The sequence below is a fragment of the Eulemur rufifrons genome, chromosome 24 (genome assembly GCF_041146395.1).
Source record: "Eulemur rufifrons isolate Redbay chromosome 24, OSU_ERuf_1, whole genome shotgun sequence".
NCBI lineage: Eukaryota > Metazoa > Chordata > Mammalia > Primates > Lemuridae > Eulemur > Eulemur rufifrons.
In genome coordinates this window covers 37,332,604-37,344,466 of record NC_091006.1, presented here as the reverse complement: position 1 = coordinate 37,344,466, position 11,863 = coordinate 37,332,604, and the positions used below count along the sequence as shown (strand labels likewise).

The window sequence follows — 11,863 nt, the reverse complement described above, 5'->3', positions numbered from 1 at the left end:
CGTCCCCAGGTGCGGCCCCCACCCCCCCCCGCCCCCGCTCGCCCCTCGGCTGCCCGCCCGGTGCGGGGACGTGCGGGGCGTCCCGCCGAGTCCCTCTCCCGGCCGGGTGTGAGCGGGGAGGGAGACACCCAGCGCGGCTGCGGGTTATTTTTAGCCGGTCGCCGAGCCCCCCCCCCGGGGGCGGAGCGGCCGGAGGAGGTGGGGAGGGAGGGCGCTCCCGGCGTCTCCGCGCTCGCTCCCGCGGGGCTCTCTGCGCGGCGGGGCCGGGAGGCGCCGGGAGCAGCTGCCGCGGTGCCCTCCAGCCGCGCGCGCGGCTCTCCCGGGACCTGCGCGGGGCGGGGGAGGGGACGGGAGGGGACGGGAGGGAGGGGCGGGGCGGGAAGGGGCGGGGAGCGCGCTCCTGCGGCGGCGGCGGCGGCGGCGGCCGTCCTCGTCCCTGCGCTCGAGTGGAAGCGGGCTTCGCAAATGGCTTGTCCCGCTCTCGATCTGGACGCCCTCCAGCCCCTGCAGCCCGAGCCGCCCCCCGAGCCTGCTTTCTCCGAGGCGCAGAAGTGGATCGAGGTAGGTGCCGGCGGCCCGGGGCGGCCTTGCAGGGGCGCCGGTGCCGCTGACCCGCGCACGCTCGGTCCGCAGGTCCAGCCTCGCCTCCCCCCACTGTCGTTGGCCAGCTGCTCCAGGTCACCCGCCGGGGCCCGGCGAGCTGTGATCCCCTGGAGCTTTGGCACCGGCGTCCCGGGCGAGGGTGGGCGAGAACGGGCGACACTGCGGTCCCCGCGCCCGCATCCCTCCCGCCCGCCGGCCTCGCAAATCTCAGCTCGCGCCGCCGCCGAGCGAAGCGCTGCAAACCCGCAGGGAGCTCGCGTCCCCCCCAGGGTCCTCACGGGTGCCGCATTTCGGGGTATCTCGCTCCCCGTCCCACATTCCGCCTCTGGGTCCCCCCTCCCCGCCCTCGGAGCGGAGTTGGCGGTGTCTCCACCGCGGCGCGTACCCACCGAGCCTCTTGCCGTCTTCCTGGCACCGGCTCAGGTGAGAGGCTGGCGCAGCGCACAGGGCCGGGGGGGCCCGCGGGAGCCATCTGCGTGCTCACCGCCCGCATAGACGCTGCCCAGCCATCGGCAGCCCCCGCTCCAACCCGGGGACAGCGGGGTGGGCTCCGAGGTACCGGGTACCTGGCTCGGTCGGCATGTCTCGCTTCGTAAATGACTCGGGGGCAGGCCAGCGAAGTCACTGGCGCTCTGGCTCAGTCCAGGACGCGCCGGCTGGGCCGTCCTGATTCGCGATGTCCATCTGGAGGTGCAGCTCGGTCGCCCTGGGCGCCCAAGCGACCTGTGGGCGGTGGTCAGCACCTGGAGGGGTGCCAGGGGGAAAGGTGACCCCTGGATTCGCGCAAGGAGGCCCCGCTGCAGTGTCCTGAGGGCCGGTGGGAGGCGTGCACGCGGCCTTGCTTCCCGCAGTGACGGGCGGCTCAGGGAGGAAGCCGCCGCTAAGTCGTGACCCAGCCATGCTGAAGCCTCCAGTACTGCCTGTCGCCCGGGGGCTCCCCTTCCTCCCGCGCCGGAGAGCTCCAGGTGCCACGGGGGTAACGGAGCTCAGAGGCGACAGATTTAAATCTGCTGAGCTTTCTGCAGAAACCGCCCTCGTCTGAAGCCGCTCTCAGCTCCAGCGCGAGACCTGCACCTTTCGGGTAACCTGCTGTAGGCAGGCGGGAGTGTCGCTCAGAGTTCAGGAGCATCTGTTTAAAATGGGGTTCAAGGAGCAGAACGATAAACTCGAGGCTTGTGGCTGGAAGCCTCACGCATGTCTCTCATAATCTGAGAGCTCAGGATGAGATGAGAAAAAGCCCTGGGCTGTTTGTTTTTGCCGCGTGGCTGGAACGGTTTGCCGTGGGACAGGTGCTCGCTGCGCTGACTTCTCGGGCTCACAGGACACGCGGGAGACATTTGCTGTTACCGGCTCAGTGCAGAGTTAGATGATTGGATCTTCCAGGTTCTCGAACTTTGAAATTCTCAGGGGAGGTGTTGGGTGTGGGCGGCGGTGGGAGGAGGATGTAAGAACAGAACAGTCTTACTATTCTTGAAGCCACGTGATTTATTCCCGGCTTCCTTAATTGTGAGTAACATCGACATACTCTGCTTTTAAGAATCCATCGTGGGATAAGTTACGAGAAAGTAAAGTGCACAGATCTCAGGTGTTCGCCTCCATGAATTTTGTCCTATGTGTATATTACTATAGCCCCACCTAGGTCAGGATATAAAACATCTCCTTTGGCCCAGATTACAGTCTGCTTTTAAGAGGTGGTATATTTCAGGGTAAATATTATATAGTACAGAATATTAGCTTTACTATCAGGTTTCAGAAGAGGAAGAAGAAATTCCTTAAGAAAGTAGAGGCCTGCTAGGGCCTATGGAGTTTGGCATTATTCGTGGTACTTTACCATTCATACCAAGTTAAGAATTGAAAACAGTGTCAGGGTGAGCATGGCTTTAGGACTGGCGGCCCAAGAGCTGCGTGTGCATTATTGAAGCGGCCTATCTCCTTTCACTTGCAGAGTTCGGTTTCAGGGAAAGGAGAGCCTCCCCCTCCCAGACTATATAAAAACATATGTGCTCCAGGGAAACACAGAGAACTCCCCCTTCCTTCCTGGAGGTTCCTCTTGAAATGTAAATGCCCTGTCTGCAAACCGGGGGACCCGGGAGAGTAACAGATGGTTTTGCAGGCAGTTGCCCTGTGAACAAAGATTCCTTGGCTAATATCGCACTAATGTAGTACTTAGTGCAGCCGAATTCCTGGGAGGATTGTTATCTCGAGACAATTGCATCTCTTTTAGGGGCCTATTGTCTCTGGCAACATCCTCATTGGTAGGGCTTTGTTTTTCACTTTTGTTCACTCGGTGATTAAATTTCCCATAGTTTTGTTTTTTTTTTTTCCCCCTTTTTTTCTTTTTGAGTCGTCAGGAATTTCAGCCTTTCAGAAAAATGTTCCCTCGGGTGTAGCAGGTTAATAAACAAACTTTGCTGCTTGCCTTTCTTCCTCAGTCCTTGGTCCTCCCCGAACCATGGGCTCATGAGAAAATGTCCATTCTTATTAAAGGCTCAGGAAACAAGCTCCAGCTCATAGCTTGCGAGTGAGGAATTTCTCGGCCTGCAGCCTTGGCTATTTGAGGACTGTGTTACTGGGCAGGAAACGGGGCCTGGGAACGGTCCCACACCCCCACTTCTTCCTTAGCTGGCAAAGGTGACAGGTCTCATGGGCTCGCTTGGTCACGGACCATGTGGGGACAGCCCGGTGATGCTTCCAGGGACCTTTTATAGCTGAGGACGCAGGCTACCTGTCTGATCGTGGGTTTGGGAAGACTCTTGCAGGAAACAGCAAACTTCAAGAAGTAACTAACTCAGGCAGAGGCGTGACTAACTTTCTTCCATGTCCCTTTTCTAGAAGCCCTTCCTAGGCAAGGGGCCATAAGCACAGCTCAGTGGCCGAGAGGTCAGACCTGGGGCTGAGCATCGTGGGGCTGAGTCCTGGGTCTCTCGCCATCCAGCTGGTGACCTTGGGCAGCTGCTTTTCCTCTCCTGTGGTTCCAAGTGTTTTCTTTGAAAGGCAGCTCTAGTTGTTCACGACAACAGAAATGACAAGGAGATATTGTTGAGAGCATCTCTAAAACAGGATGCTAATAGTAGCTCACCTACTTCATAGGAGTGCTGTGAGGACTAAATAAATCAATATGTTTAAAATGCTTAGAAGAGTGTCCAGGACTTAGGAAGTGCCGTGTCAGTGATGTTAGTATCAATATTGCCATTAGTGTTGCTGCTGCTGTTACTCCTACTGCTCTCCTCACCACTGCCATGGTGTTACTTCTATTGTGTTTTTCTGTTGTTAACAAAAATTAAGGTTGGTTTTTAGAGGAATTATTCAGAACACTAAATTTCCAGGGTAGAAAATATAATTCGGTCACCTACTGATTTCCTCCTATTATCTCATTTTATTAACTCTGGACACCTGGACTAGAAATTAAGTAGATGCCACGTGTCCTTGAACTTGCACGAAAAGTGATTTCAGGATTGGAGGAAAGGCTGTAATGTCTACTCATAAGATGATCCTGGTAGTCCATGAAGGCTTAGAAAATTATCCCTCAATATCGTGCTGAGTATTTAATGTATAGACTTTGTTACCAAACTCCAAGCAGAATGCCTGATGCCTCTCCTCTTGTAGATAATCAATATTAAATCATTATACAAATAGTGGATGTCCAAATATCCATCCCAAATGCAACGGTGTTTTGTCCACTGTTGTGTCAGTTCCTGCTAGGAAAAATAATAATTTGTCCATCGATTTTCCTTCCTCCTTCCTTCTTTTCTTCTCTCTCTCTCTCTCTCTCTCTCTCTCTTTCTTCTGGTGGTATTTATTGAGTTGTGAGAGTTTGTTGGTAGGTAGATGATTGTAATTTTCCTGGCTCCCCCACCCCTTCATCTCTCCACTCACAACAATATTTATCTGTTCTAGTCTGCAGTTCTTCTTTTCAATGCCAAACACTTTGCAAAGAAACAGATGTCCTTCAACTTGGTTTCGGCTGTGATTTGGAGCAGGTTCCCAGGCCTGTGGGGAGAGGCTGGAAATTTCAACCCCACTCAGCCTTCCTCCTCAACTCCAGCAGTTCCTGGACCCCTCTGACTTTAATCATGGCATGCCCGTGGGGCCTGGTGATGAATACAGTCTTATCTGTGACTAATCTATATCTCACAGGAGCAGGAACTAGTGCCGGAAGGATCCGTTCCTCCTTTTGGTTCATTTCTCCCTGCCCACATAGAACTGTTTTCTTATTCAACTGGGACCTAATTCTGAAGATTAAAAGCTCTGAGGACTCCTCAGCTCTCCAGAACCGGAAGATGTTGTGTGGTTTGGCAGTAGGGAGAGTGTATGAGTAGCCTTTGGGATGACTTAGCGTTTGGTGGCGAGTGACATATGGCGTTTGTGACATAATGCCATAAGTTATGTAATATATCCAGTCATTCTGATTCTCTGTCTCTGTAGGGACTTCACTCTTACATCTTTACAACAAAGATTTGACTGTTCAAACAGTCCTCCAGTCGTTTGCCTCAGCCTCCACCTGCACGAAGAGCCCAGGAAGAGAAAGAAAGAACTTTCTGGCTAGATCTAGAAAGCCATGGTGGTCTGAATCGCTATGTAAATCAGAGCAGGCCGCATCTTTCTCAAAGTGACATTTGCATAGTCTGGCTTGTTTGTACACAGGGGCTGCTATGACACAATGCTGTCATGTGGTGGGAAGACAGTGAGGTCCCACGGATTTGGGGAAAAGGGGAGCGGAATGGGAGGTGGAGCTGGCACTTCTTGCCCAAGTGTCTCCGTGGAAACCAGTTGCATCAAGCAAGCTCCGAATGGGCAGACTGCACCGTGGCCGCGAGGAGGGCTAGGCCGAGCTCGCGTTCCCAGCCACTGGAGCTCTTGGCCTCCTGCTCTGGGCTGCTGGCTGACAATAGAGCCGTGATGTGGACAGCTGGCCTCGATTCTGCGGGTGGCAGTCAGTACTAGGGGGGACTAGGCAGCCCTGGGAGTACCAGGAATCGGCCTGGCGGCTTCTCTTTCTCACTTTAGACCATTCTGAAGCTTTACAGTGTCACAGTGATGATAATTATGGTAACGATGCTGACGCTGCTAATGGGAGAAGCCAATGTTTATTGAGTGCTTATTACGTGCCGGCGTTTGGCTACAGTCTGGGTACAGTCGGCCTCCGTGTCTGTGGTTCAGCATCCATGGATTCAACCAACCTCAAAATATATGTTTTCAATCCCTTGTAAGAAAGTACTGTTATTAATGTTATCCCCATTCACAGATGAGGAGATTGAGGCTCTGAGGGGTTCAGTATCTTGTCCAAGGTTTAGGTAAGTGTCAGAGCTAGGACAGGAACACGGCATCCTTGCTTAACTTCTATGAATGTATATCTCTCTCTCCAGACATCCAAAGTTTATAGTTGAGGAACTTGGGGCTTGTAGGAGCTAGGAAACGTGTCCAGGTTTACCTGGTTGGTAAGTGTTTGCTATAATCAGGATTCAAACCCAGGCTGTCTGACTTCACAGCCCTTGCTGCTTGATCTCCTAGATTGCTTCCCACAACTAGGACCACGTGTGAAAATTCCCGTACGGCCTGAGCTTTCGCTTCCTGCGGCTGTGCGGGTCTCCTCGGCCCCACCTCCTCCCGTGTGGATCGCAGGAGCTGTGGCTCCCTGGGTGGTAGCCTGTCTCTTTCAGCTGCAAGTCGGAGGGTCTCTTCCCTGGGACAGAGCACCTCAGTGTTACCTGGCAGGTAGCACTGCGGGGGCCCTCGAGCAGGGAGAGTCAGGCTCCTCACCTTTGCTTGCTGCCCTCAGACCTAATGCTCCTAAGGCGGAACAGGGCAGCAGGATTGCGTGAGGTTCAGAACTGCTGGAATCTGGTTTCCGTGTCCCGTCCTTACTGCCACGGCTCCGAACCACCCCCTGAAGTTTTATTAGGGCAGATGGCTGGTGGGTAAGTAAGTAATTTAAGAAAATGTTAAGCTTGCTGGTACATTGTCTTAGGATTTGTTAAGCAGACAGATAATCTAGAGTATTTTATGTTTATGATATTAGGGACCATGGCTCTCTTTTTATAGCTTTGTCTCCACTGCCTGGTCCATAGTGGGCATGAATGAAGGCACAATCTGTGTGTGTTTTGTTTTTGGTATTTTTTTTTTTTTTTTGAGACAGAGTCTCACTCTGTTGCCCATCTAGAGTGCCGTGGCGTCAGCCTCGCTCACAGCAACCTCCAACTCCTGAGCTCAAGCGATCCTCCTGCCTCAGCCTCCCGAGTAGCTGGGACTACAGGCATGCGCCACCATGCCCGGCTAATTTTTTCTATATATATTTTTAGCTGTCCATATACTTTCTTTCTATTTTTAGTAGAGACGGGGGTCTCGCTCTTGCTCAGGCTGGTCTCGAACTCCTGACCTCAAACAACCCACCCCCCCTCGGCCTCCCAGAGTGCTAGGATTACAGGCGTGAGCCACCGCGCCCGGCCTGTGTGTGCTTTTAACATCTGCTAATGGAGAAGGTGCGTTGTTCTTTCCCTTCACATTCCCGAGAGAGTTTGGGTGAAGACCTAACACCTGTGTGGTCTGTTTTGGTTTGTTCTCCAAATACGGGTGTGAAGGGACATCTTTTCTCAGCGCTGATGTGTTTAGGGGCTGTTGGCCCCCTTGTCTGAGGCCTTTACTGCAGCTCCTTCACCTTCACCTGAGAGTTCTCCCACCTGGACAAGATCACACCAGGGACAGTCTTGCTGCTGGGTTCAGCCCAGAGGCAGGTCCTTCTGAGAGCCTCTGTTGTACGCATTCCGGTCCGTCCTGAAGAGCTCAGTGCCCTGACCAAGGCTGCTCTGCGCTGCTGGGGATCTTGGCTGCAGTGGGCATCCTATCACATTCCAGCCTAACCCTCATCATTTTGCATTTTGGCCTTGATTTTCACGGTTGAGGACTGAATCAATTAACACTGGTTGATTTTTCACTAAACGACTATCATTGGAATTAGATTTTCCTTTTAAGCCCAGTTCACTGTTCTGTGATTTTTTTTAAAAACATGTACAAGATAATTTTATACTATTTTCCCTCATTTGTTCCTACGGGGGTGTGTGTGTGTGTGTGTGTTTACATTTGAGGCAAATGAAAGGTATCAGATAAGATCTTATTTTGGGGGAAGGATAGGGTGTGAGAAAGGATGACTTCAGTGTAGTTAGAATGAGGAAAGGAAAGCGTAATAGAACTTTGTTTTTCAGTGACTGAGAAATATAAAAATAGCCTAAGCTAGAGGGTTAATAGATAATACAGGGAAAAAAATAGTTCTTTAAAAGAAAAAAAAAAAAAGAACAGAATATTGGAAAGACTTCTGCCTGGACATGAGATGTTATATTTCAAGGAGAGGTGATGTCATGGCATTTAGTTCTGCTGTGGTAAAATTCCGTGTTTGCAATATTGAAAACAACACTTCCAAAGAGATGTCCTCGTGCCTCTAACCCTGGTGGGATGGCTGCTGTAACTCGGAATTATCTTTGGTAATTCCAGGGAATTACCAAAGGAATTCCAGGGAAAAGACTAGGTGACGTAACCGTATAACGTGCACGCAGGGAATCGCTTGGCTGACACCTTTTTCCACAGTCAGCTGTGCCCCGATACCTGTGCTGAGACAAAATAAAATACCGGTTAGGCTGGGACGGCTCCGTGTTCCACGGCCCTCAGTCTGCCTGCCACGGTTACACCCATGCAGCTATTGCGGGCTGCAGCGTGGCCTCCCGGACACAGGCCAACTTAGAAGTTGGGGACTACCCCACCCATTTGTCCCTAAATAGCCCATTAGGAGGCCATGTAAGAATACACCTGCCCTTGCTCTTTAAATAAAGGTCAGGAGCAGAAAGGCTTGTGGCTTTTTCACGTCCATGACCCAGCACTGTTAGGAAAAAAAAAAAAAAAATCTTATTTTTTACCAAGAGGGTTCACCAAGTGAGGAACTGAAGTTACATCTATTGTGTTGAGTACATAGCTGTCTTTTCCTCCCCTAAGAAACATTTAAAAGATGATATTTCAAGCAGTTATTTTAATTGACTATTTTATTCTAATTGGAATTGAATGGAGGCTGGGATGAGTTCAGTCAAATAGTTCAAAATATGAAAATAATTACTTGGGACACTTGACTATCACTTATTTGTAAGTTTGCGTCAGTATAAGCAGAGATAGAAATAAGTGTTAATGTGTGAAAATGTGCTTTTAAAATTCCTTTCCTGAGAAGTGTTTACTGGGCTCCAAAAAGGAGCCAGGCATCGTGCTAGGAACCAGGGTGAGGCAAGGAACAAAGTAAACAGAGTTCCTGCCCTCACAAAATGCAGTGTCATGTGGGGAGAGAAACATTAAGTAACAAATCCATAATTGCAATTTGGGATACATGCTATGAAGATAAAGAGTGGGGGTGGGAGGCTTAAGAGAAAAATACTCCTCAGGTGGACAAGGTTCCTTAGTGAAAGTGATATTTAAGCCAAGCCCACTGATGGGTTCTAAGCAGGAGAATTAGATTGGGGCTAATTTACTGAGAAAAGGGCGTGAGTTTGCATGCAACCCACGCTTTTATTACGCTCGTGCTTTGAACAAGGTAGGGCAGGAGGACTCACAGTTCTCCAGGTGTGTTGAACATATATGGGGGTGGGCAGGGGAGAGAGCTGGGTCAGAAGTTCTGGAATATTCTTGCAGGCCACTCAGAGGAGAGTTTTCATGATGATCTTCTGTACCTTTGACATCTGAGGTGCAGGGAAATTAAGAACTATTGTAGGAGAAACGGCAGAGAGGACTTCAGGATTTATAGTTGAGCCTGGACTCTTGGACACAGCAGGGGCTGTGGAGGCCGCGCTCCACTCTGGGTTAGAGGGGCTGCGAGGAACCGCTTGCTTTTCGCCGGGTGAGCAGAGCAATCTCAGGTGAGACTTGGGGTGGTGACACGCAGATACCGCCTGACTGGAGAGCTTGCCCCAAATTCCTCTGAAACAGGGGGCTTCATAAACCAATAAAGTCAGGTGCCATTTGGGGGCCCCATAAGTTCCTTTCGACGGTTGAACCCCCCATTCCCAGACACCCCACCCCCAACTTCCTCCTGGGCTCAATGTGGCTGCCAGAGAGTCACCACCCGTCACAGTTCCAGGGAGCAGGTGGAAAATGAAGAGCGCGTTCGTCCCTCATAAGATGCCTTTGGGGAAATGCTTCCCGACATACCTGCTTGTTTTATTGCCCAGAAATTCAGGAACGTGGCCACTCCTGGTTTTAGGGAAGAACCCTGGAGAAGGGTTTTTTTTTTTTTCTAGGCAGCAGTGATGCCCAGATCATAGTCCAAGTTCTGTTCCTCAGGAGAAGGGGGAGAATGGCTGCTGGGGTAGGAACACCCCGGGATGCCCCTTGTCCACTTCTCCAGGGAAAATCCTTTCGAGACAGAGCTTAGGTCTGTGGCGCCCTCCCCGAGTCCTCTGAGCCATTAATCCTTCCCATCTTTGTACACACCTGACCCTCAGTGTTCGCCTCTGTTAGGAAAGCTGTCATAGTTCACTGTAGTGAATTTGTGTGTGTGTGTGTGTGTGTGTGTGTGTGTGGTGGGGGTGGGAATCTGCTTTCCTCGGTAAACCCCAAAGTCCCAAAGCCAAGGGCTGGGTCTCAGTCGTCGTCCTGTTCCCTCCTTGTCTTCCTCACTCTGTCCCCTGCCAGGGCCCCGCGGCCTCCTTGCCCGCTGCCTGCGGGGTTTCTCGGCGAGTCTCTGCCCAGCTACAGTTGCCTGATTGGCACTTGGATTCTGCTGCGGCAGAGAAAATAGACCAGGGACGGGGAACCTTTTCATGTTGGAAACTGCATTCATTTAGCTGTAATTAAATAAGGTTGCATTCAAGAAACTCCGATTAGATAGACTTAAAAAATGGACCATAGTTTGTAAAACTCTAGCTACTATTACTTACTAACTTCAAAAAAATGAAAACTGTGTTAATTTTCATTTTAATAACTTTGTTATATCTGCTTTTTGTTGCAAAGCATTTGAGTTTTTGGTTGTAGCATGGAGGTCCTCAGTTTCAGTTGATCTAGAAAATCATCTAGGTCACTTAGAAGATCAGTCATTTGTGACCTTGTGGGCATCTTGATTTGGGTTAGGCAGGAGAACGCAGATTTAGCAATAAGTGGTTGAAAAGCAAGAAAGCATTTTTCGGGCATGTTGCCAAAGGTGTGGGTATTCTACTGCATTTTTCCATATTTCAGTTGGATGTTTCTTAGCATCAATGACTTTAAGATGTTATCGACTGAGAGCTCAAACAGTTCCACCTGTAGTTCTTTAGGTGCCTTGGTGATATCAACTAGGTGAGGCCGAAATGCCAATTTGAGTGTGATGTCATGATTCTCAAAGTCAGTGAACCTGTCATTGTATTCCCCAATTAATAGGTCTATAACAGCTGTGTATTCTTCAAATGATTTGCATACATCATCCTCATAAAAGACCTTTGCTAACTGGGGAAAATGTTCATGCAAAATTTCCTTTTGAAGAAGTGTTTTGAAAAAAGATAGCTTTTTTTGAAATGCTTGGATTTTTTTTTTCTTTTGCCACATATCGTATATAGACTTAGTTTTACTTTGCAAAGAAATATTCAAGTCGTTTTGATTTGACATGTTATCACACAAAAATGCTGCATTCCTATAGAAGCCTTCTTTCAACAATTGACATTGCTGATTCTGTTCTTCATAAAATTTAACTGTCTGTTCTCAAAGAGATAAAATTTTGGCTAACTGTCCCTGTGATAGCCCATGCACTTTAGAATGATAAGGCAAATCCACACTGAATACTTCATTGTTCAACTTTAGCACATTATGAAACTGACGTTGCTGTGTTGCATTTGCATAAATATAGTTAACAATACTTATAACTTGTTGCAAAGTGTCACTTAAAATAGCTTTAGCACAAAATAGCGTTAGCTTGCTGATGCAAGATACAATGAAAAGAAATGAGAGCATCTCCATCTGTTAATACTTTCTTTGTGCAAGAAGCTCTTCCTGTTTTCCTGTCATGGAAGGTGCACCATCTGTACATACACTAAATAAATTTACCAAATTCAGTCCAACTTCACTGCATTTATCCTGAAAGTTGTTGAAGATACCTATTCCCTGTGTTCTGTTTGCGAGAGTGGCAAAAACTAGCAACTCTTCGCAGCAAAGAACATCTTCTGTCAGGACCTGAATGAAGTATAAAACCTGCACCAGGTCAGTAGTATCAGCTGATTCATCCAAAGCGATTGACTAATATGTATTTTCCTTCTGAAGTATTGCA

At 49.7% G+C, this 11,863-nt stretch overlaps 1 protein-coding gene across 4 annotated transcripts in view; it reads left to right on the top strand.

The window, feature by feature from the left end:
* The first annotated feature begins 427 nt into the window (after positions 1-427).
* LIMCH1 (LIM and calponin homology domains 1) overlaps positions 428-11,863 on the top strand; it is a 263,196-nt gene continuing 251,760 nt past the window's right edge. For all 4 annotated transcript variants that reach the window (XM_069458297.1, XM_069458295.1, XM_069458296.1 and 1 more), the window contains exon 1: positions 428-561. In XM_069458297.1, the coding sequence (XP_069314398.1) occupies positions 466-561 (96 nt within the window). In that variant the 5' untranslated portion in view covers positions 428-465. The remainder of the gene's footprint in view (positions 562-11,863) is intronic.